General features: G+C 37.5%; 1 protein-coding gene across 1 annotated transcript; it reads left to right on the top strand.

The window, feature by feature from the left end:
* Nucleotides 1–23,588: 23,588 nt before the first annotated feature.
* On the top strand, nt 23,589–26,662 carry LOC110887894. The gene is made up of 6 exons (XM_022135455.2): nt 23,589–23,849; nt 25,272–25,445; nt 25,534–25,626; nt 26,355–26,423; nt 26,512–26,581; nt 26,649–26,662. Exons 1-6 carry the CDS (start codon nt 23,589–23,591, stop codon nt 26,660–26,662), a joined length of 681 nt encoding a protein of 226 aa, XP_021991147.1.
* Nucleotides 26,663–27,336: the final 674 nt, after the last annotated feature.

The raw sequence follows: 27,336 nt of genomic DNA, 5'->3' as shown, positions 1-27,336 counted from the left end.
AATAATACTAAATAAGACCAAGGTTAAGGCACGACCCACCCGTCTAATGAACCGTAGTACGCATGTATGTAGTCGTGCGATCTAGAGGAAGCTTTGAGTTACATTGGATACGAAGAACGCAAAACTGTGAGTTCATGTTCCCCCTTTTTCTTTTAACTGTTTTCGGTTTTATAATTTCAGGGGTGAAGTACATGTTACAAATTGTTTTCAAACGTTTATATGTGTTATAGTTAGCTAAGGAAAGGTACTGCTAGATCATGTGAGTGGTGGGTACAACACTTAAGACCATTAATCCTCATAGAAGGACCGAGGGACATGAGTGATACATCTATTTGGGTGTAGCGAGCCCCGCCCATGAGCCCATAGGATGGACCATGAGGTGACTATGTCTTACGACCGGAGGCCGGTGCAAAATCTGCTAGGTTTGAGCCTTCCTGCATCACGTCACAAATATTAATGTATTAGCTACACATTAATTGATCTGTTTCCTTGTTGCTTTCGTACCGGTTTACAAGTACATACAGACATACTTACAAATGTTTTCAAGGATGTTCGTGCACACATTCAAAACACATGAACTCTCACAACTTTAGTTGATGTTTTCAAACTACATGTATTTCAGGAAACTAATTATGGATCTGGTGGGCGTCCAAGATATCAAGTTGTGTCTCAAATAAGTGATGTCATCCAGCACCCAAGGGTTTTGAGTCGCGTGTTTTATCCTTGATAGGATACATGGTTCAAAGCCTCGTTTATACTAGAGTCTTTTGTGAAGTCTAGTACGGAACTTTAAGCTTTGGTTGTAGTGTACTTGAATTTGAAGTCTTGGGTTGTGGTTACACAATGACGATTGTAATGTTTTGAAACTTAATATATGGATGAACATCATGGTTTTATCATATAGATGTTTGTTATGGTTAAACGCAATGATATTAAGCAAGTCCCACATAATCATGCTTTCGCAAAAGTCAGGGTGTGACAATTTGGTATCAGAGCTTCGATTGTAGCGAACTAGGATTCCTTCTCGAGTCTAGACTACAATCACTAGGGCTCTCTCATGAAAATATTTTTACAACATGTTTTCATTGCATATACACACAACGCCCAGATCCATCCATGGAACAAATGTTTTACAAAAAGGAAAGACAAGAAACACGATTGCAAGTACACATTGGTGGTTTAGTATGCATGAGGTAGACTAGGAAAGATAGACAAAGTTTCATGAAGGATAATGTGAATACATGGTTACATGATAAAATTGCCATTGTTTGCATATACTTAGTGTTAGTGGTTACTATATGTACATATGTTAGGATTACGAAGATACAGGCACACATGTCATCCTCAGAGAGCGGGATTGTCGGATGCCCGTGACCCGATGGCAGTCGCATCAGACGACGAGGTTATGCCCACACCAGAGATATATCTGTCAGACACTGAGAGTGATCCTGACATGCTGTCCAAGGACGAGGACGACTTCGCACTACAAAAAAGATCGCCATCGGAGACTGAAAAATCAGTCTCTAAAACTCCTAAATCAGTCCCTAATGGTTATTAGGGACTGATCTTGCCAGTCCCGAGTCAGTCCTAATTTCTTAGTTCTAGATACTTTCATTAGTAACTAAATTTCAGTCCTGATTGTATGTTATCTCTGATGCTATGATTGTTTCTAATCATGATTTTTTTGAAGACTAAAAAATAGTCTTCGATACTACATTTGATAGCCGATAGTATGCATGCACATTTGGTAATATATTTACTTTTTAGGACTAATAAGAGTTTTAAATACAATGACATTCTCAACAAATTTAATCCATAACATTATAGCATGTTAATTCTAAACTTTAATATAGTCAAACATATAAGTAAAAATACTTAGTAGATCAATCCTAAACTTCAAATCAGTAATCAAACAAACACCAACAAAGTAAGTTTAACTAACTCACATCCTAGATCAAACTATCATTAGCATTGAGTTACCCATCCAAATCATTTGCTCCACCACTCACATGTGCGGATATTGAGCTCTCAAAATCAGTAACTGAGAAATTAGTCTGGATACCATGCATCCGAGACTCATAGATCAGTCTTTCATAATTTACTCCCTAGGAGTCAGCTGACTCCAGGATCCGGCGAGTTCGACGGAGCTTCGGTCCCGAAACGACGTGTTCGGTGCGTTTATTAACGACATAAACGAAAAGAAACGAGTAGAAGATAAATACGACACCGAGTAGTCACTAATAATCTGGTCTCTAATGATTATTCAACGATTACAGCACCACGAGACCAGTTGGAAAACATTTCCCCTCTGGGAACCAAAAGCTTGTCCAAATGGAACCCCAAGTTTCCTATTTATAGACAACTCACACTCAGCCTATCCGATCGAATTGCCACCCGATCGGATTGCCACCCGATCGGGTTAACCTTTATATTAACGCACCGTGTCCAACTTTCTCCTATACTATACAATATTCAACACACGCTCTATCTAGCTATTCGTACAGTGGCAGACGTACGAAATATGCACCAACAGTTTCCCCCTCGGATGTCACTGTCGAATCGTCTTTAACAATATTGTGAACCTTGAGCCGTGTTTGAATATTCTGCAATCTTCAACTTTTCTGCAACTTCAATCAGGATCTTGATCTTACAATACAAATTCCCCCTCAATTGATGATTCGGGTTTGCTTTTGTCACAGTATACAGCATGAATTCCCCCTGGAATAAATCTTCAGGTCTTTTGCACAGTTTACGACTCTCCTCCGATTTGCTAAACTGCAACCTTCACGAACAATCACCAACTTGAAACTAGTCAATGCAGCATTTTTTGTTTCAACTTTACCCGCATCTGAGTTCAGTTTTTGATATTACAATGTAAGCACCACGATCTGCATTCCGCCTGCTCGATCTAAGAATGTACAAAAACTCAACCGGCATATGATAGAAACTTCAAACACCCCACTGGTTAACTTCAAATCTGTGATTCCCCCTAAAGATCTGATATCCGTTTACCGTGATCCACGTTAACGCACCGTAAGAATGACAGATCCGTGTAAACGGTATTCTCTACAATCAGCAATTCTTCATCGGAAAAACAAATCATCTGGTAATGTAATCCGATCTCCGAAGGATTCGTCCACAATTAGATTCATCTCCTCGAATAATCTAGATCTCAGAAGCTATCATCCACGATCACTCTCAGATCTCCGATGCTCGATCAGATACCAACACCTTGGATCATCTTGATCTCGAAAGTCTTCACTCACGATCAGATTCACATTCCCCCTGACAATCTGAAGTCGAAACTACCCGAATACCGTTGCAGTGTCACGAATTTCAAAAATGCCGGAATTTTAACATACGACATTGAAATTTTGATTCCCCCTCATTTTTGCAAATTCTGACGCATCTATCACTGAATTCCCCCTCAAAATGAATTTAGTTTCTAATTCTTTTCTCCGAAAAACTCTGACCAATCTAGAATATCACAATATTCGCCACAATTATCAGTTTTTCGTCGTTGCGGATTTTACGTTTTGGCCCATAAATAGTCAGATACTTCAGAATATAACAATACTGCATCAATATCCTGACTACCCCACTAATTTCCACAATCCATGATCGCATCATCAAATATGTTCACTGAAGCCCCCGACGGTGTCCCCGAACAACCCAGCTTGGTTGATAAACAGCCGAAAAAATTGACAATCATCAAATTTTTTTTTTTGGAGACTCTCCTCGTCGTTGCGATCAAAAAATGCCTTTTTTAGGCATTTGATCATCTGGTCGAATGTCAAGAATCGGATGGTCATCCGATCGGATTGCCACCCGATCGGATTGCCACTCGATTGAAGGACAAAATGATATGATGGAACGGATTGCCACCCGATCGGATTGCCACCCGATCGGGTTACAAAGGAAACAAACAAGTGTCTGTGGATCGGGTGGTCATCCAATCGGATTGCCACCCGATCGGGTTGTCATGCGATTGAAAACAACTTGATCTTCCAAACATCCCATAGTGACAAGAATCGGACGGTCACCCGATTGGATTGCCACCTGATCGGATTGTCATCCGATTGAAAGCATCTTCAGTAAACCTTCAAGTATGATGGTGATATGGATCAGATGGTCACCCGATCGCGTTGCTACCCGATCGGGTTGCCATCCAATTGAAAATGTTCTAACAGCTCAAGAACACTCCAAATCACGTTTTTTCGATCCAGAATCTTTATTTGTGTGAATTTCATGATGAAACATCACAGGATTGTGCGCAATCCAATTCCGAACAGATTGATGTCTTCAATTCCAAAATCCATCTGTGAATTGACCGATATTTTTATAATTTTCTCTGTTTAACGTCAAAACTCCCGTTTAACCCGAAATTGATGAGCTTTGGGTGATTTAACCGACTGTTAGATCGATTAAATCGGTACCGTAGCTCTGATACCACTGCTGACTCCAGTATCCGGCGAGTTCGACGGAGCTTCGGTCCCGAAACGACGTGTTCGGTGCGTTTATTAACGACATAAACGAAAAGAAATGAGTAGAAGATAGATACGACACCGAGCAGTCACTTATAATCTGGTCTCTATTGATTATTCAACGATTACAGCACCACGAGACCAGTTGGACAGCATTTCCCCTTTGGGAACCAAAAGCTTGTCCAAATGGAACCCCAAGGTTCCTATTATAGACAATTCACACTCAGCCTATCTGATCGGATTGCCACCCAATCGGATTGTCACCCGATCGGGTTGACCTTTATATTAACGCACCGTGTCCAACTTTCTCCTATACTATATAATATTCAACACACGCTGTGGCAGACGTATGAAATATGCACCAACAGTGTCAATATATTAGTGGCTGAATATTACTGACCAATAAAATGGCGCCATTTTTATTAATGGGGGCAGTTATTTAGGACTGGATTTCAGTAACCAATAAGTTAATTTATTTTTAGACAAACATATTTGTGACTAAAGTTCAGTCTCAGATAAGTGGTCTAAGTATTAAGGACTGATTATTAGTCATGGACATCAGTCACAAAAAAAATCAGCCTCTAATACAATTAGTAACTAATAAATTAGTCTCATATACTACGTATTCGAGACTAATAGATCAGTCCCTCATAATTTAGTACCTAGGTATCAATATATTAGTGAATGAATATTAGTGACCAATAAAATGGCGCCATTTTTATTAATGGGGAAATTATGTAGGACTGAATTTCAGTAACCAATAAGTTTCCCTCCAAAAATTATTTTTAGACAAACATATTTGTGACTAAAATTCAGTCTCAGATAAGTGGTCCAAGTATTAAGGACTGATTATTAGTCACGGACATCAGTCACAAAATGCAGCCTCTAATACAATTAGTAACTAATAAATTAGTCCCAGATACTATGTATCCGAGACTGATAGATCAGTCCCTCATAATTTAGTCCCTAGGTGTCAATATATTAGAGACTGACTATTAGTGACCAATAAAATGGCGCCATTTTTATTAATGGGGGCAATTCTTTAGGACTGAATTTCAGTAACCAATAAGTTTCCCTCAAAAAATTATTTTTAGACAAACATATTTGTGACTAAAATTCAGTCTCAGATAAGTGGTCCAAGTATTAAGGACTGATTATAAGTCACTGATATCAGTCGCCAAAAAATCAGTCTCTAATACAATTAGTAACTAATACATTAGTCCCAGATACTATATATCCGAGACTAATAGATCAGTCCCTCATAATTTAGTCCTAAATGGTCATTTTTCTTGTAGTGATTCCAGCCGTTCGCGTTACCAGACTTTGGCAATGATTTACCCTTGTTGATGGTTTCCCTGACGAGGATCCTTTTGTCATCCCTGATCCAGTCCATGACCACCTCATCATTGATAATCCCGATGGTGCGCACATCGTGGCTTCAATCCTCGATCATGTTCCTCTTGAGGTCATTCTTCCCGAGGATTGGCCTTTCGACGATTTGTTTGATGATGACATTGATTTGTTTATTGATGATCCTCATGTCGACGCCCATGGTGATGGAGAGATAGATGAGGACATTGTTGCTGTTCCACCTCCTGAGATTCCTGTCATTGAGGTATCTTCTGGTTCAAGTTTACACTCGGTTTCAGACTCCTTTGAGTCTGTGACATCTTCAGCTTTACAGGCGACCGGATTTCAGCTTTTTACTACTGACTCCGATGACGACACTTCTATGTCTACTTCACCATCACCTGCTCAAGATCCCACACCTCCACACGGTACAGAACCTGCTCCTGAGTTAGCTCCTGTTCCTTTTGATCAGCCTGATGACACACTTGCTTATCCCGGGCCGATTCCTGATCCTGACCATGTTCCATTTGAATTACCAGATATTGCACTCCCTATTCCCGACCCAGTACCTGCACCTGTTAATCTTCCTTTTGCCGAGCCATTTATTCCTCCTCCCGCACCCGCTGATGTTGCTCTTCTCCTTTCTGTAGAGTCTGATGTCCATCGCACTGATTTGCCGAAGGTTTTCTTTAGGACATCCCTGCACCCCGTCCAGGGGAAGGTACTTCAGGCCAGCACCCGCATGACGATCCTCTTGTTTCAGCAACTTTTCCACAGATCCCTCAGTCTACAGCGTTTGCTCCTTTCACTTCTTCACCACTTGATGAGCCACTCCGATGGTTCCCACATTACTCTACGCCGATTTTAGATCCCTATCATCCCTCCCATTTTGTTGACTATACACAAGATGAGTTACTTTATTCGCTTCAGCTTCGATTTGAGGTTATGAGTTGCAGAGTCTTGGAGCTTGAGCTGAATCCGCGTCCCCCTACCATGTCCTTGTCAGCTTGTTTTTGTTCCCCTCGTTCGTCACCGTCCCCTTTCGCTCGTCCACCTGCTCCTCTTACTCCTTTTCAAGAGTTTGATGCTCGATTCCTTACCGTCGAGAAGCAGATTAGTTACTTGCTTCGTCATGTGCAAGCTCGAGGAGGAATTCGCATATGTTCTTAATTTGCTTTTCCTCCCTCCTCCACCTCCGCCATCAGTACAATAGGTTTTTGGTATTATGCAGATTGCATTATTTTTGGGGAGAGCACTACTATTGAGCCGAGATTGTGAAGCCTTTTGGAGACCACCTTTTGATCGTATGATTTTGTATATTGACAGACTTATTGGACAAGGGTAGTGTGACCCTATGTCCCTCTTGATGTAATACACTTTGAAAACAATGTAACTGTGGTCGGTAATTAATGAAAGCTCAGTCGTCATGCACTCACTAAACACATTGTTGAATTACTTGTTTACGCTATGATTGTGTTGTTGCATGATTGTTTGATATGATGATTGTTTATATATATGTACATACGACCTCTAGACGATTACTTATTTATGTAACAAATAAGACCTGACCTATCCCATCTTCTTCTTAGAAGATGTCGCCTCGAAGGAACACCGATACCAACAGACCTATCCGATCTTCTTCTTAGAAGATGTCGCCTCGAAGGAACACCGATACCAACAACCCTCTGCCAACGACAGAGGCGGAATTACAAGAACGCATCTCACAGGCCATCGCACAGCACGAGGCCCTTCGCTCCGAACACAACGAAGGTACCTCAGGAAATAACCCACCCAACGGTAATGTTTAGTTACTTAAGACACAATACAAAACGTTTGGACATTTCCAAGTGTGCTTTGCTAACGCCTTATGTGAATGATGTTGCTTATGTAGCAGGCTGCACTTACAAGCAGTTCTTGGGCTGCAAGCCCCTGGATTTCGATGGCACTGGGGGAGCCGTAGCTTTTGTGTGTTGGGTTGAGAAGACGGATTCTGTTTTGCGATTGAGCAAATGTACTCTAGGGCAACAAGTCACGTACATACATTTCTGGACGTTTTCTAGATGGGGCTCTGTCATGGTGGAACCTTCAGGTTCAGACGCTGGGCGAGACTGCTGCATATGCTTTGACGTGGGACGAACTGAAAGAGCTAATGCGTAAGAAGTATTGTTCGAGGGCAGAAATCCAGAGGTTGGAAACTGAATTCTGGAACTTGAAAATGGAAGGTTCAAAGATAGCTGAGTATGTGCAAAGGTTTCATGATTTGTCTAGGGTGGTTCCTTATTTGGTAGAGCCAGAGTTTAAGAGGATCGAACGCTTCATCTGGGGATTGGCACCTCAGATTCTAAGCATGGTGACAGCATCTAAACCTCTAACGATTACCGATGCTATTGACTTAAGTGTGGCGCTCACTGAAGAAGCAGTTAGGTTGGGAAAATTCTCAATCTCTAAGGAGAAGAAGGAGACTCTTGTAGAGTCATCTGGTGAGAACAAGAGGAAGTTTATCAATTTCAAGAAGGGTACTCGGGCGAATAACATCAACAATGCCAAAAAGGAAGAAAGTGCACATGGGTATCCTACCTAAGTGCGACAATTGTCAATGGTACTGAGCGACATAAATATGGAAAATGTGATAACTGTGGCAAAGTAGGGCATATCAGGGAGACGTGTTGCCATGGTACTGAGCATGGAAGTGGAGGTCGAGATGGTAGCGGAAATCGCGAAGGAAACAATGACAACAACAACTATCAAGGCGGAAATAGTGATGATCAAGGACGTGGTAAAGGTTGTTTTAACTGTGGAGACATAGGGCATTTCAGGAAATATTGCCCTAAAAACAATCAGGCACGTGGAAGAGTGCTCAACATCGGAGCTAGGGAAGCATGCTAGGATCCAAATGTGGTTATCGGTATGTCCCCTGTTAGTCAACGTTATGCATCTGTGCTGTTTGATATTGATGCCGATTTTAGCTTCATATCTCTAGAGTTTAAGAATATACTTGGTTTAGTAGCAAGTAAGTTAGATATCCCGTATTCGATAGAACTAGCTAATAGGAAGCTAGTAGAAGCCAAGGAGTGATTAGGGGCTGTGTGATAGAGCTTGGAGAGCGTGAGTTTTCGTTAGATCTTCTGCCAGTTGAGTTAGGCAGCTTCGACGTTGTAGTTGGGATGGATTGGTTGTCGAGTAATCGCGCAGAGATTGTTTGCCATAAGAAGATTATCCGCATCCCGATGACGAGTGAAGAGATGATCGTGATTCATGGGGAGAAGCAGGATACGCTCCTACGAATTATTAGTTGTTTGAAGACACGGAAGTTTTTGCGTAAAGGATGTGTTGTCTTCTTAGCTCATGTCGTGGACAAAGAAACCGAAGAACCGAAGCTCGAAGATATCCCTGTGGTAAGGAAATATCCTGAAATCTTCCCCGAAGACTTGCCAGGATTACCTCCTCAACGACAAGTCTAGTTCCACATTGAGTTGGTTCCAGGCGTCGCGCCTGTAGCTAAGACACCTTATCGACTTGCGCCTTCAGAGATGCAAGAGTTGTCAACGCAGCTTCAGGAGTTGTTAGATAAGGGATTTACAAGGCCAAGCATCTTGCCTTGGGGAGCTCCAGTTCTGTTTGTCAAGAAGAAAGGCAGTGGTTTTCAAATGAGTATCGACTACCAAGGGCTGAACAAGCTAACCATCAAGAAATCGGTATCCCTTGCCGAGGATTAATGATGTATTCGACCGACTGCAAGGATCCAACTACTATTCTAAGATCGATCTTCGATCAGGTTATCGCCATCTGCGGATTCAGGAAGAATGTATACCGATGAACAGTGAGTCAAAATTTGTTATTAGACATGCGCTATTGAACACGGAACACAAAGCCGTTACACACGGAATACAATCTTTGAGGGTTTAGGAAACATGCACTTAAGACCTTCGGGAACTTATGTCGAAGCTCATAAAAGGCTAGCACGTAGGAACCATGTCTATTAACTCGGGCAAACACCATTATTTTGCCATGCATGATATTTTCAGTTAACCGAATAGATAAAGCACTCAAATTTCATTTATTTAAATTCCCACTTTTGCTTCTAGCAAATAGATTTTTACATCTCTACTTCTCTTAATGGTAGTTGCATCACGACAATTTTCTTTATTAGAGCAAACACTCATTCGCTTCGGTACTTGATCATTTCATATGATACACATGCAATCGTTTGTTATGCATGTGGTTTTCCTTCTAATGATCGTTTTCATCCAAGTTACCAATTTTATTTCGCTATATTCAGTTATTGCCTTGTGTCTTGGATAATCAGCATTATTGTAAGTATCGACTCCTTGATACTGAGTCAACAAAACCTTCTTGAAATTTCTTTTCTTTTCAGTTACATACATGGTTTATCCTTGTAACCATGCCAAAATTCCCTTGTCGATACATACGTTTATTGTCAGATTACGCTCAGATTACGCTGAAACCAAGTTCAATTGCTTGAACTTGTCCATTTCGCATATTCAATTCAAGACACCATATGATGTATTGAAAGCATCATATTCAAATTCATTTTAGCAAGTGTTTCTTTTGTTCCGAGTCATAGTAGACTTGTTTGATCTGCGACTCCATTAAATCGTTTGTCGGTTTTGAAACCTTGTGGTGATGTTTTCACTAAATTACAGCTTGCGCTAATCTCGTTTACGCATCTCGTACACAGATTTAATTATTTATTTATTGACTTGCTCTAAATCCACACTGTTTTATCATGATTAAAGCAGCCTTAACACAATCGTGTGTTCAGAGAATGGTACACAAATTCATTTTATATTCCAATGTACCTCCTAACAGTTCTTTCATTATCGATTGAATGCCTTGCAGTACTTATTGCCTTATTCATCGTCAATCGAAAACAGTAGTTCTTTGATTTTGCATATTCAATCGAAAATCCTATGATGTTGTTTGAATTTCAGATTTGTTTCATTGTGCTTTCGTATGATTTCAATCACATTTGGTCACCGCTATTATCAAATTATCTCATTCACTACGACACCTTATAGCATCGGTATAAACTTGTAGCTTGTGCTAATCATGGTCAACCGTTTCATACGAAACTACGTATACCTTTCGTCTGACTCATCATTTAAACGTTCTTAATGCAACTACGAATTAAGACAATGATACACCAGATTCAGTTGTATTTCATTTCGGTGTATTCTCGCAATTCAATAATGTCAACACACTAATTTTAGACATTTCTTTGTTCGAAGGTTGACAGATCATTTTCATGTCACTATTACATTTGAGCTGGCTGATTTTGAGTGCCTCTAGCGGATGCTATTGTTTCCAGAACTCATTTGCATATTGTGAATGATCGTTCGGAGTTCTATTGGTCGAAACTCTTTTTTCCGTTGAACCCCTGGTAACTAAGACACACTAGGTTATACATCTATACATCTCGAATCCATTGACATCAAATTCTGAAAACATATACCTTTTAACTGATGGGTTCTTATTGTTGTAATACGTCCCTGGATTCACTTGATTCGAATAAGTCTTGATTCAGTTTCGTGGTTAATGACTTTGGTATTATTCGTATCCCTCTATGCATAACGTAACCCTAAGGAGTTAACATAGTCTAAATTTCGAGGACAAGATTTTCTTAACAGGGGGAGAATGTGACAATTGTCAAAGTTGCATGCATCCGTAGAATTATTAGACAATGATTAATGCTTAATGACTGTGCTGATTTACAAGTTATGACATGAATTGCTTTCTGATTATTATCATTATACATACATGTGCATCATATATTGCAAATGATATAACATTATTGCATGCAAACTTTATTTATTCAAATGGTGTACGAAACAAAGATAGCACAGTTATCACACAAATCAGAAAAATGCATGCTGATGGAGTTCAGTACATAGACAGACATGGTATCGGGATACAGAATTACACTAGTATAGTGTGTATGAAAGTAAGGATCATAAAACTGCCCTCCTAGTGATAGTTTAAGTGACAGAAAGTGCCTAAAACTCACATAAACTGCAGAATTCAGCTTTTAAACAACTTAATATTATGAAAAAATATGGTTAAATGGTCCTGAATGCTTTCCTAAGTGTCGGGAATCAAAACTGTCACAAAAGGTAACATAAAGCACACTAAACTGCGACGTAGTTTAGCACCTTAACGACGTAGTTTAGCACCTTAACGAACCGGTAACCAACCGAACAACCGGACACTACCCGAAACACCAAATTTTCACCAAAAGCATTGTCTTAACATTACCAAGCTAGTTATGGTCTCCGAACATCATAACACACTATATAACATCTAGTAACTAAATAACCTAACTAGATACTTGATTTCCAACTAACTAAACTAACTAATGGTTACAACCTACTCTAGACACCCCCCCCCCCAAACCTAGTTCACGACCCAACATGTGGGTCCTACCTTTGATTGTATTTTCTTATATAGTTGGATCTTGATGTTCCCTTTAGAGACATATTATACATGGGATAAGCACTTGTGAGAAGATCTTGATATAAACCACCATATCCTTAACATAACTTCATCTTCACAAAACAAGAAACCATCATTCTCTCTCCCTCCTCCATTGGCTACGGCCATGAACAACCACCACACCACCACCATTTTTCAATCATCAACAACCATTCTAAGCATATCCTTAGGTGTAAGAGGAAAATTTAAGTAGCTTGGTAGCATTGGAACTTGAAGGACCTCTCTCTAGTGCTATTAACCACCTCATCTTCATCTTGTGATCATCCCTAGCTTTGAGCTAGTAATAAGAACATCTACACCCATTTTTACATCTTATTAAGTTGGTTAAAAGGTGATACAAGTAACTAATCTTGAAGAACACTATGAATCATGAACATGAAACTTAAACATAAGCTTAAAAATCATAAGGAATCATGTTGCTTAAGTGTTGTTATGCTTGATTGATTGTTGATTGCTCATGTGTATGATGTTAAACATCATGTAATCTTGCTAGATGGTGATTAAAGACATAATCTAGCAAGATGAGAGGATGATTATGTTAAGATCAAAGTAATCATCCATATGTAAATCATGAACTTGAAGTGTAAATTATTTTTCTTGTGAAGTGATGATCAAAGTAAATGTAAAGTCTTGTAAATCTATGATTTCAAGAATGATTTTTCAAGAAACCAAGTTAAAAATACAAAGTTTACGAAAGCTTGGTTCTTAAAGGAATTAACCACATTTTTAGTGGTTAAACAAGTATGGAAATATATATGTAACAAGAAAAACTCAAAAAGAAACATATTTAGAAAAATGATTTACAAGTTGTAAACATCTAACTTCTTTAAAAATGATGTTTTTAAATAAACAATCACACTTTAAAGGGTAACTAAGCCTACTAAACACACTAGTAAGTTACTACAAATTTTTGTAAATTTTCAAGTTCATGAAGTAGATATTTATGCTTGATTTTCGCAAATTGGTAAGCGTTAATTGGTTTATTGTTGATTGTGGTGATTTATAAAAGAAAATGATATGCTTTAAAAGCATGGAAACCTACATTTTTAAGGGGAAACCATGGCAAAAATTTTCTAAAAATTAAACACTTAGAAAAATATTTTTAAACAAATATTTACAAGTATATTTTAAACCATAAATTTTCATATAAAGTTTGCCATAAATTTTGTTACAAAGATTATAAACATTGGAGGTTGGTTTTTGTAAATAAAAGTGACTAAATATGTATTTAGGAAAATATATATTTAGATGTCACCATGTGTGTGATTATATGTATATTATGTGTATTAGTTATAGTATTTTAGGACTTGAAATAATATAACTCACCAAAATACCAAGAAATTACAATCCAAAATATTACCAAAATTACAAGAAATAAATATATAATTTATATCCAAAATATTGGTAAAACCGAATAAGGAATATAACCTACAAAAATATTCTAGAATTTAATTCATAAGTATATTTTGGTAATTAGTATTTTGGACACCAAGAAGAACAAAAATATGATTTTTACAATTGTTACAAAATATATCTTATTTTTTACAAGGAGAAAAATATATTATTTTTGCTAAGTAAAAATATATATTTTTTCTTGAAATTTATTAGAAGATATACTATTTTTGGGAGAAAATATATATTTTCTTAAATAAACTTGGAACATATTATTTTTGGATGGAAAATGGATTTGTATATATTTTCTAAGTTAAACTTGAAAATATACTATTTTTGAGACTTATATGAAAATAAAAATATTTTGCCAAGGGAAAAATTATAAATAATTTTTCTATGTAATATCTCTTAAAATATATATTTTGAGAATATATATTGATGAATTCTTATTAGAAAAAATATTCCGGAAAAGTTTATACAAAAATTAAGTATAAGATACTTAATAAACACAATAAAAATACGTATTCTCGTACGTATAAATACACACCGGAATACGCCACCGATACTTGGCAAAAATACGCAAGGTTAAGAATACGAGTATGAATACCCCCATCCTTGGGGAATATATACATGTGCAAATACGTTATGTGACAAGTTAAAATATATTGTTTTAACTAATATTCCAAAAGTTAATAAATATAATTTAAGTTAAAATATTTATTATTTTAACAAATAATTATATACTTGGAATAACATTGATGACACAAAGAAATGTAACTCAAATATACTAAATAAGACCAAGGTCAAGGCATGACCCACCCATCTAATGAACCGTAGTACGCATGTAGGTAGTCGTGCAATACCAAGAACGCAAAACTGTGAGTTCATGTTCCCCCTTTTCTTTTAACTGTTTTCGGTTTTATGACTTCGGAGGTGAACTGCATGTTACAAATTGTTTACAAACGTTTATATGTGGTATGGTTAGCTAAGGAAAGGTACTGCTAGATCATGTGAGTGGTGGGTACAACGTTTAAGACCATTAATCCTCGTAGAAGGACCGAGGGACATGAGTGATAGATCTATTTGGGTGTAGCGATCCCCGCCCATGAGCCCATAGGATGGACCATGAGGTGACTATGTCTTACGGGCGGAGGCTGGTGCAAAATCTGCTAGGTTTGAGCCTTCCTGCATCACGTCACAAATATTAATGATGTATTAGCTACACATTAATTGATCTGTTTCCTTGTTGCTTTCGTACCGGTTTACAAGTACATACATACATACTTACAAATATTTTCAAGGATGTTCGTGCACACATACAAAACACATGAACTCGCTCAACTTTTGTTGATGTTTTCAAACTACATGTATTTCAGGAAACTAATTATGGATCTGGTGGGCGTCCAAGATATCAAGTTGTGTCTCAAATAAGTGATGTCTGAGTCGTGTGCTTTATCCTTGATAGGATACATGGTTTAAAGCCTCGTTTATATTAGAGTCTTTTGTGAAGTCCAGTATGGAACTTTAATCTTTGGTTGTAGTGTACTTGAATTTGAAGTCTTGGGTTTTGGTTACACAATGACGATTGTAATGTTTTGAAACTTAATATATGGATGAACATTATGGTTTTATCATATAGATGTTTGTTATGGTTGAATGCAATGATATTAGGCAAGTCACACATAATCACGCTTCTGCAAAAGTCAGGGTGTGACAGATATGGGGATTTTTGTGGATTTGGTTGTTGATTCAGAGATGATGGTGGAGGGTGGTGTGATGGTGGTTGTAGATGATGAAGGAGGGTGGTGGTGGTCGGATGATTTTATCTAACAACGAAGGTCTGTTCGGAGACGCTCATTTAATTCCGGCATGTTCAGTTCGGTCAGGTGAATGTGATAAGATTAAAGCTTACGCAGCCACCGGCTGGACCATTGCCACTATTATCTTCAAGGAATGGTTCTCAGATTTAAACCGGCGCGGGTGGTGGCATCATTTTCCGGTAAAGGACCTAACGGGATGAACCCGGAGATTCTTATGATTGCTCCCGGAGTTAACATTTTTGCTGCATGAACCGATGCGGTTTGGCCGACGGGGTTAGGTTCTGATGCCTGAAAACTGAGTTTTAATATATTGTCCTGGACTTCGATGTCTTGTCCCATGTGAGTGGTGGTGCAACTTTGTTGAAGTCGATTAAAAAAGTGATAATGTGTTACTGTGATTTTTCCCCACTATATTAAATTATTAATGCTTACATAATTTATCCTTGGAGTTGTATATAAAAAACGGTTTTAATCCCTGTAGTATACAATATATAGTTTTGCTATTAAATAAATCAGGTAAAAAGACTAAAATACTCTTAGGCAACCAGATTTAAATAAACAAAAATTAATTGGGTTAGCCTCAAAGGACATATCGTGTAAGAATTAGAAACATTAAGCACAGAACTCGTCAAGTTTTGCGACAAAGGATACTGCCTGCAAAAGGGTGTTAACGTAAAAGACAAAACTTTACTCTTTTTTTATTAATAGCAGTCGTAAATGTTGTAAAAAGCTGATGCCATACTTATGTTTTTAGTTTGTTACAGTTTTTGTAACAGGCCGAAAACACCACTTTAATTTTTTTTACAGCCTGCTTTGGAATATTTTAAACTAAGGGTGTAAAAAAAAGTAAGGTCGAAACTCGCACAAAAATATCAAGTTCTTTAAAAACGTCAAGTTCTCTAAATTCTCACAACGGGTTTTCTATTAATTTTTATCATATAAATAATAACATCCAAACAATAAACACATGTTGTCGCTCTATTTGCGACTGTCTCTTTCACCCTGAAACTCTCCACAAATTTTACCCAAGTGTCCTCCATACTTGTTACCCCACGTGTTTGCATGAAAATTAAAGCATATGCATTAAGTTTCCCTTTCCTGTGACACAGTCCCATCATCCCATCATGTTGGATTTTTCTCTACAATATCATATATGTATTTTTTTAACAACGATTTTTCTCACCGTACTTGAACGTCTCTTAAATCTACTTCTGATTTTTTGTTCGAATACTGTCATATGGATAACGTTAACTTATCGTTGCAACCTGTAAAAACTAGTTGCAACATGTAAAACTACAATTTATAATGAGGTTTTGAAGGTAATCGTGAGCACAAAAAATATTGCAACAATATTCAATAACCATTTAAAAAGAATACTGAAACTACTTAATCGAATGCGAGACTTTTTTTTTAATATGTATAAATTGATCTTTTCTTAGTATGTATTTAAAATCTTGGTGTTGGCGTTTAAAAATCTAGGGGCAGTCGAAAACAATAACATACTGATGGGTGCCGGTGAACCCACATAGTCCATTTTTTCCATGCATGTTTTTAGTGTTTAATTACTTTCAATGTTTCATTTATGTTTATAGGTTAAGTTAGTTTGTTAGTTGTATACTAGTGGGAGTTAATCTTTTTTGTTTCAGTTGTTTAATTACGTAAGGATATAAGGCAATCCGTAGTGGGACGGTATATGGTGGTTGAGTGAGCTATGGCACCCCATAGCGTACGGCCACACCGCTATGGCCAGTGCTATGGGTTTTTTTGTGTGTCCTCACGGAATACATAACGCTGGAAAACTTGAAGGTTTCAAAAAAACGACCGTTGAGCAGTCATGTTAATTAAAAAAATAAATTCTTTTAAATTTCTATATGTAATCACCTTTTCAACTCATTTTTTAAACAATCTACCACTATCTTCTATCTGTCTTTATTTTATAAAAATCTAGGTTTTTATATAATGCATCCCTACAACCGCGGTTTTGTTCCTCCGCGTTCTAGTGCGGACACGAACCAAACGACCAATCCTAGCCAACCCATTTCTCCGGTTCCCACTCGACCCGCCCCCTACGGATCCGGTTTTATCGAGTACAATCAAAATCAAACCGGCTTTATGAACCTACTGAACCAGCCCCTCTCATGGAACCCAAATCTATACGGTTGGAACCCGAATTACAACATGGGAGGAATCAGGTCGTCTCAAGCCTTCGGCTCGCCACTACGCGAGCCCGACTTTGTCCCGGATACACAAACGAAGCCACAACCGGTAGTAGAGGAGGCACAACAAAACAAAACCAAACGCAACCATAAAAAGATCGAGGAGGCGGGAGTCATCGTCGATGGGATCCGACTTGACTAATGCCTTTCGGAGATGAAACGACGCCTTCAAGACATACTTGACCTAGGGGATCAACATATGGAAGAGAATCGGGAAGTGACTGAGATTATACGGGATAGACAATGAGAAAAAGAATTTGAATTCTACTCGAAACTGCACGACCACCTAACCGGAAAAGCGTTGAAGATGGCGATACAACAAAATGAGTGAACCGAAAAAAGTATAATCTTTGAGTTTTACAGTTTTTTTATTTTATTGTAATGTTTTTTAATTTAATGAAATGGTTTTTTTTACTTTTTTAATGGTTTTTAATTTTATAAATTTACAAATTAATTATAAAAATTAGAAAATTAATAATTGAGTAATGTTAGGTATGAGGCTTTACGACTACACTCTCTTGTGATATAAAGCTCCATAAAGCCCCTCTCTTGCCCTTTTCACCAGTTGTTGTCGCATAACGCCCCCTAAAGAGCTTTATGACTACACATGGTATAAATAGCCAATAGTATTTTCATTAGGGATTATGAATGAAAATTATGAAATTAGTCTGATTATCCCTCTATAATTCTAATCTGATTTCCATCTATTTTCTTGGCCAATCGATTATGGGTTGGAACCACAACTCATACCTAACATATAAAAATTAAAAACTGCAAGGTCGACTGACAACACACCTTATATACTAGGTTCCATGCTAACCAAAAGGATTAGATAAATCAAAACTTGCACTAAGCAGGTGACCTTCAAGAGGCTATAACAGAAAAAACTGATGAAAACGAGACTTGAAACTAAGACATTTTTCAGAGGTAAATCATATGTTCCCATTGAACTACCCATTTAAGGTTATAAAATCGTATATTCACATATTCACGTACAAATCGTTATTCAGTTGGTATACTATCTCAAATTAGATGAAATGTGTGGTCTATCTTGGTGAATGGTGATGAATCTAGATCCCCACCACCATAAAAAAAATCTTCAAACACTGGTTCACACCTTTATAAATTCATGCATGACTCATGTGTTCAAGTGTCCAACATATTGGAATGAATTCGCTGATATAGATCAGAATGTATAATCTTGTTCTAGATTGAATTGGTAAATCTAAATGATACATACGATGTTTAATATATACATCAGAGGGTTTAAGAATAACTGCCCTAACTTAGGATAAAACTAATAATAATAGAAAAACATAATATAACCTATATTATATCGGATATAACTTATAATAAGATCTAGCTTAATACTGATATCCGTCTAATACCCTCCCGTAAGCTAGATCAGAGTTGTTGGTGATTCTTCAGGTATGTCCATCACCTACTTGCAGTTGATTCTTTAGTCGTGAAAAACTTTTGTATTGCAATGCCTTAGTTAAAACGTCTGCAATTTGACTTCCTGTGGAGCAGAAGCAGACATCAACATTGTTATTCTTGATCAAATCTCGAATAAGTGATATTTGATCCTTATATGTTTGCTTTTGCCATGAAACACAGGATCCTTAGCCAGGCAAATTGTAGATTTGTTATCACAATAAATAGTTACTGGGCATTTGATTCCTTCTTGAAGTTCGTTTAGAATCCCTTTGAGCCAAAGTGCTTGGCAACCAGCCATGGAGAGTGCAATGTACTCGGCTTCCGTCGATCATAAAGCCACTACTTTTTGTTTCTTTGATTGCCATGCTATCGTTCCTTTTCCTAATTGAAATACATACCCTGACGTGCTCTTGCTATCATCAACATTCCCTGCATAATCGCTATCACTGTAACCGATTAGTGTTCCTTTGCCTCCTTTTGAATATACAAGTCCTTGATTTAGAGTTCCTTTTACATATCTAAGTATTCTCTTCCCGGCTTCCCAGTGACTTCGCTTGGGTTGTTCCATGAATTGACTTATTTTGTTCACTGCAAACATTATGTCCGGTCTTGTATTGGTTAAGTACATAAGACTTCCAACTAATCTCCTATATAAATTGGGATCTACCTCATCATCCGGATCATGTTTGGACAGCCGTAACCCATACTCCATTGGAGTTGAAATCCCAGAGCAGTTCAACATATTGAACTTGCTTAACAAACCCTTTGCATATTGCTGTTGAGATAGGATGATGTTTCCGTTGTCAAATAAAACTTCCATGCCCAGAAAGTAGTGTAAGATTCCCATATCAGTCATTTCAAATTCAGTTTTCATTAAGTCTTTGAAAGATTCAAGACTTGACATTGAATCACTTGCAATAATGAGGTCGTCTACATACAAGCAAATGATTAATTTTCCTTCCTTGGATATTTTAGTGAATAAAGTATGTTCATAAACACACTTCTTGAAACCATTTTTGGTAAAAATATCCTTCTATTCTACTGTACCATGCTCTCGGAGCTTGTTTTAAACCATACAAAGCCTTTTTTAACTTGCACACCTTTCTTTCTTTTCCCTTTACAACATATCCTTCCGGTTGTTCGATAAAAACATGTTCTTTTAAGTATCCATTTAAGAAAGCAGTTTTTACATCCATTTGATGCAAGTGCCATCCATATTGTGCTGCTAGTGCAAGTACAAGTCGAACTGTATCAAACCTGATAACGGGTGCAAAAACGTCTTGATAATCTATTCCATACTTCTGATTATAACCTTTTACAACCAACCTTGCTTTGTGCTTGCTTATTTCCCCATGTTCATCATACTTAGTCTTATATATCCATTTAACGCCTATTGGTGTTTGATTCGGAGGTGGATCCACTAATTCCCATGTGTCATTCTTGATAATCGATTCCATTTCTTTATCCATGGCTTCTTGCCATATTGCTTCTTTGCTCGCTTCAACATAAGTTGTTGGATCCGTATCCGCATACAAAACAAAATTTACCACTCCACTCGAACGGCCTTGATCCTTCTTATAGAGTTCCTTTACTTGTGCATCGGTTAATTCTGTTGAGTCTTGATATACTTGAGTTATCGGCTTAGTTCAAATAACTTCATTTTCCGAGTCTGATGAGGAGCCAGTATCTTCATTATTTATTGTTTCTTCATTGTTTACTGTACCTTCATTAGGAGTTTCAGTAATTTCGTCGTCTATGTTACCAGACTGCACATTGCTTTCATCATTTATCACTGGTTCATTGATCTGATCTTCCACTGCAATATTTCTGTCTTCTTCACTTGTATTACTTATCTCTATGCAGAATTCACCATTATTTTCTTTAGTGGTTGCCCAATGTTGATTTTCACTGAAAATCACATCTCTACTAATAATCATTTTGTTTGTTATCGGGTTGAATAATTTGTATGCTTTGCTATTTTCGCTATATCCAACAAAGATAACCCGCTCAGTCTTATCATCTAGCTTGTACCGATTTTGCTTGGGAACATGCACATAGGCAATACAGCCAAACACGCGGAGATGCTCTACATTTGGCTTTCTTCCACTCCATACTTCTTGTGGAGTTAACTTTGGCACACTTTTAGTAATTGCACGGTTCAACAGGTAGGTAGCACAGGCCACTGCTTCGGCCCAATACGCATTTGGTAATTCTTTCATCTTTAACATACTTCTACTTAATTCCATTAAGGTTCTATTTTTCCTTTCAGCCACTCCGTTTTGCTGAGGGGTGTAGCTTGTCGTGAGTTGATGATGTATTCCATTATCCTTGAGAAGTTTCTGAAATTCATGTCCACAGTACTCGCCTCCCCTATCTGTTCTTATGCCTTTTATTTTGTGTTCCGCCTGGTTTTCAACCAGTTGTTTGAAGTTCTTTAAATAACATAGTGCTTCAGATTTGAACTTCAAGAAATATAACCATGTCTTTCTTGAGAAATCATCTATAAATGTGATGAAATATTTGCAGCCTCCAATAGATGGTGTTCTCATGGGTCCACATATATCAGAGTGAACAAGTTGTAATGGTTTTCTTGCTCGCCATGTAGCCTTCTTTGAAAATGGTTTTCTGGCATGCTTTCCGAAAATACATCCCTCACATATGTGTGCTGTGATTTGGCAATCTTTGGCAGTCCTTCCACTATCTTATTCACCCCCATATCTTGCAAAGTTTCAAAGTTTAAATGCCCATATCTCCGATGCCACAAGGTTGAGTTATCTTGTGTAGTCATATTACATACTCGCGGAATTACGTCATGTTTTAGATTCAACGGGAACATTTTGTTCCCTGTCATCTTTACGGTTCCTATATAACATCCAGACGAATCATTAATAATGCATCCTTTGTCATTAAACCTCACATCATAGCCCTTTTGCACTAGTTGTCCAACACTTAAGTGGTTGTGTTTCAATCCAGCCACATAAAATACGTTTGGTATTCGCTTCTCGTGGCCTTTAATTCTAACATTGACATCACCACATCTGAGAACTTCTAGTCTTTTGTCATCGCCGGTTCGAACCTCTCGTCTCTCTGATTCATTCAGGTTTATAAATAAATTTTTGTTACCTGTCATGTGATTACTGCATCCACTATCAAGATACCAGCAATCATCCTTAACTACTTCTTCCATGTTGAAAATCATGAACATGGTATCCTCGGTTTCTTCTTCTGCATCTTCTTTATGTAACAATGCATTGTTTGACCGATCACCTTCTTCCCGTTTATTGCAAAACCTTGCCGTATGCCCTAATTTTTGGCAATTATAACATCGGATCATTTTATTAAATTTGCCCTTTCCTTTCCCTCGTCCCTTTTCGGTGTTATCAAATCTAGATGATCTGGATTTATCAAAACCATTCCCTTGAACTTGAAAAGCCTGTTCTACTGATGTATCATCATCATATTGCTTTAATCTTAATTCATGCGATTGAAGGATTCCTAGCAATTCCTCCGTGGAGATTGCATTTAAATCTTTTGACTCCTCAATCGCCACTACAACCGATTCGTACTTCCTAGTCATATTTTTTCAATTACGCGTTGTTCTTCTATTCGTTCTTCATTCATGCGTAATTGATTGACTATTATGGTAATTCGGTTAACATAATCTTCTATAGTTTCTGTTTCTTTCATTCTTAAACTATCGAATTCACATCTTAGGGTTTGAAGCCTTACCATTTTAACCCTATTCTCGCCCCTGTAGACTTTATGAAGAGCTTCCCACGCATCCTTGGATGTTTTGCATGTTGCAATGCGTTCAAACACCATTTCATTCACTGGTGCACCTGTTGCAATTTCTGTATAGCCTTCCTCCACAATTGTCCACAAGTCCTGCGATTCCAGTAATACCTTCATCTTTATGTGCCAGTGATAGTAATTTTGTCCCAGTAATTTTGGGATTTGAGTTTGAATTCCACCATTAGAGGCCATATTTGTTGAATCGTTGAAATAGAGATTTGCGGATCTGAGATCTGATGTGATCGTGTAATTTGTGAATTGTTTGAAATTGAAACTTGATTGCGGATCGGTGGCTCTGATACCACTATATTGGAATGAATTCGCTGATATAGATCAGAATGTATAATCTTGTTCTAGATTGAATTGGTAAATCTAAATGATACATACGCTGTTTAATATATACATCAGAGGGTTTAAGAATAACTGCCCTAACTTAGGATAAAACTAATAGTAATAGAAAAACATAATATAACCTATATTATATCGGATATAACTTATAATAAGATCTAGCTTAATACTGATATCCGTCTAATACAACATCAGTTACTTCTTCTTCAGTTCTCTCTAGATCAACTTTGATTAGGGAAATGGAGATACCCGTGATCGACCTCACACTGTACATGGACGCAGCTTCTGGCAAGTTCAATTGCGACGAACGCCTGCATCCTGAACTGGAAACGGTGTGCTCAGAGGTGAGCCGGATTCTGAAAGAAACCGGAGCTCTTCTGGTCAGAGATCCGCGATGCTCGACCGAAGATAATGATCGATTTATCGATATGATGGAGAAGTATTTCGAACAACCAGAAAAAGTTAAGCGCGTCCAAAAGCGTCCTCACCAGCATTACCAGGTAAACTTGGTCACTGGATTAGTACAAAACTAATGACTTTTTTATTTCACTACAAGAAAATAGACCTGTGGGGACAAATTTTTTTAAGCTTTTAGGGAGGACATGTCGTCCCTACAGGTCTCAACAGCTTATAGAGACGACTAGTTGTCTCCATAAGCTTCATCTCTACAGGGCCGTCCCAATAGGTCTCTTAGGTCGTCTCTAAAGGTGTTGTCCCTATAGATTAACTTTTAGAGACGACTTTTCGTAACAACAATAGAGCTACCTTAAAAAAAAACTATTTTAAGTCTGTAAGGACGACATGTCTGTAAGTAATACTATTACTTGACAGGTGGCGTTGGTGATACTCATTTGTTTAGCAGTGATTTTGTGAATTGTTTGTGTATTTTCTTGATCTATACAGGTTTTTGATTGCAATGGATAATACTCGGAAGGATTTCATGTAATCCGGATCTTGAATGGGTTCCGATCTTAATCGGATCCAAACAAGACCCATTTGGTTCTATATTATTTCACAAAATGATAGAAGAAGAGGTGTTTAAATAAGAAAACATAATACCTGTCATTATTAAATGTTTGAAAAAAAGACACGTGTTGGTCACCCTTTTAGCGACGGGGTGTTAGCGGTGACCTATTAGCAACCACAGGTTGCCGCTAATATACTCTAAGACACTAAAATAGTAAAAATGATTTTTAGGTTTCACTTACTATAAAAGGTAGAAAACACTTCTAGCGAAAAGAACGTTCAATTAAGAAAGATTACAATTTTAAAGTTTGTCGTGATCGTTAGAGGAATTGACTGAGCAGATAACCTAAACCACCAATAAAATAAATTGAGTTTTTTTTTTTACATTAGGGGTGATTGTTAGTGATCGGTAGAGATCATAAACTTGAACTGATTACCGTCGGTGTCGGTAACCTGTAACTAATAAAAGTAATAACCAACGTATTTAATAAGATTTTTTTTAATGTATGCTAGTGATCCGTCCTTAAATTTGAAGATAAAACTTTCTAAACAAGGGTGCATTATTTGTAATTTTTTGTCACTCACTTCCAATGTATTAAAAGATTGATGACTAAAATTGTTTCCTTGTTTACGCATACTCACAAATTTGCATATATTAAAGATGCATTATTTGTAATTTTTACGAAAAAAAAGTAATTTAAGGCAAACTGAATAAAGTTAAATTGATTTAAATTGTAACAAACTAGCATTAACAAATATGTGCAAAATCAAAAAATAATAATTAATTAATCATTTTATATAGAAAGAATCATATACACCAGTTGAGATTAGCATTAAATATCAGTAAGTATTTACTGAATTTACATGTAGATTTTGATGTAATAAAGTTGCACATCGTATAAAAATAATAATGACCTTAAAAAAAGGTTCAAATTTGAAGCTAAATTATGTAACAGGTTGGTTCAACACCAGGAGGAGTTGAAATACCTCGTAGCTTGGTTGATCTTGAAATGCAAAAGAAGTTGAGAGCACTGCCGAAAGATCGACAACCTAAGATTCCAACCGGTCCAGATCTGAAGTCACGGTACACGTGGAGGGTTGGCCCTCGACCATCCAAAACTCAATTTAAGGTTAGGTATATACACCCTCTTTTCGAATGAATCTGTTTTCATGTTTGGTCATTAATCTTTGTTTTGTATGTGTTTGTTTGTAATCTAGGAATTGAACTCTGAGCCAGTCATACCTGAAGGCTTCCCCGAATGGAAAAAGATCATGGATTCATGGGGATCTAAAATGATATCAACCGTAGAGGTGTGTCATTGTTACATAAATTGAAAGTTGTGGTCCAAAATATTAAATATTGCAACCGGATTGTAAAATTAACGACCATCGACAGCTAGCAATCTGGTCAACGGTTGCACTATTTGTGACCACTTAATTTTGAATGCAAAGTTGACTTTTTTTTTACATTTTCTCAATTGCAAATCGGTAAAAAAAAAAAAAAAAAAAGAACTGAAACTACAAAATAAATAAAAAACGACAATGGTTGCAAAATTGTCGCAAAAATTGAGCCCTTTTTGGTCGAAAAATGAAATAATAAATACAGTTTGGTTGAAAATCGATCACAAATACTGCAAACGTTGCAACACAGTCACATACACTTATCGCATAAAATAGGTAAAGATAAATAAATTAAAGTTTATATTGCGGCCACAAAGTTAACAATCATGTCATATCCGCCGCAAAACGATCAAAAATACGAAAATATCATTTAATTTTTAAATTTCCGTCGCAAGTCGTCGCAAAACTTTGGTCACAAATCGTGGTAACATTTGCAACCGCAAAAGTAGTCCCCAATTTCAATTACACACAAAGATTTTTGCGACCACGGTTGCGGTCGCAAATTGCATTTGAACCGAAGTTGCAATTGCAACTATCCAATTTTCACGTAATGTGTAGTGTGTAAGACTATTAGTGATCGTCATTCCTTCATATTGTGGTGTATGTTTGTTTATTTAATTACTCCAATATGTTCTCAGGCTGTTGCTGAATTGGCTGCAATTGGATTCGACTTACCAAAGGACTCCTTTAGTAATCTAATGAAGTTGGTGAGTCTCTTCATATATCTTCTCTCTAATAGCAGATTATTCTAATAGAACCATATAATAGATTAGAGTTCAACCTTTGGCATTGCAGGGTCCACATCTTCTTGCACCAACAGGAAGTGACCTCGGACACCATGGTGAAGAAGGAAATATGTTCGCAGGTAATAGCCGATATATAATAGGAAACCATATTTGTTTATTTGTATGTAAATATTCTATCCATAATAGGAGATCTCTTGTAATCTTTATATATGATCATTGTGAATGAGAAAGATCAAGGAATTTTACAACCTTTCATGGTATCATACCTATAATCGGTCCTTCTCTTCCCCCTTCCGTCTGTGCAACCTTCTTTCTCTCACAATCATGTCTTCCTCATCCCCACACCCCGCTGTCACCGTCACTTCCATTAAAAACCTCATACCTATCACCCTTGACATCGAAACCGGTCACTACACCACGTGGGCTGAGATGTTCAAGATTCAATGCAAGGCTCACCTTGTGTTCGATCATCTTCAACCCAAATCAGCCGACGACACCTCTTCCTCATCGACCAAAGACAAAGCACCAGAAAAACCCGCATCGACACCTACCGAATCATGGGATCGACTGGACTCCATTGTCTTACAATGGATTTACAGTACCATCTCCACCGACCTTCTGCACACTGTCCTCAAACCCGACATTACAGCCTACGACGCCTGGACCACCATCGCTAATATTTTCCAGGACAATAAAGCTACCCGCACTATTGACCTGAACAATAAATTCGCCAACACTCACCTCGATCAGTTCCCAAATATGTCTGCGTATTGTCAGGCTTTAAAGGTCATCTTTGATCAACTGACCAACCTCGGCTCCCCGGTCACTGATGAACAACTGGTCTTACAACTTCTTACGGGTCTGAATGAACAAT

This window comes from Helianthus annuus, chromosome 11, assembly GCF_002127325.2.
Source record: "Helianthus annuus cultivar XRQ/B chromosome 11, HanXRQr2.0-SUNRISE, whole genome shotgun sequence".
Taxonomy (NCBI): domain Eukaryota; kingdom Viridiplantae; phylum Streptophyta; class Magnoliopsida; order Asterales; family Asteraceae; genus Helianthus; species Helianthus annuus.
Note: the sequence above shows the minus strand (reverse complement) of the source record. Positions and strands in the feature narration are given on the sequence as shown.

Excerpts from the sequence above, each read along its gene's own strand:
- LOC110887894 (XM_022135455.2), top strand. The coding sequence starts at position 23,589 with ATGGAGATACCCGTGATCGACCTCACACTGTACATGGACGCAGCTTCT. Across the intron at positions 25,446-25,533 it reads CATCCAAAACTCAATTTAAG|GAATTGAACTCTGAGCCAGT; the intron begins GTTAGGTATATA and ends TTTGTAATCTAG. Across the intron at positions 25,627-26,354 it reads AAATGATATCAACCGTAGAG|GCTGTTGCTGAATTGGCTGC; the intron begins GTGTGTCATTGT and ends ATATGTTCTCAG.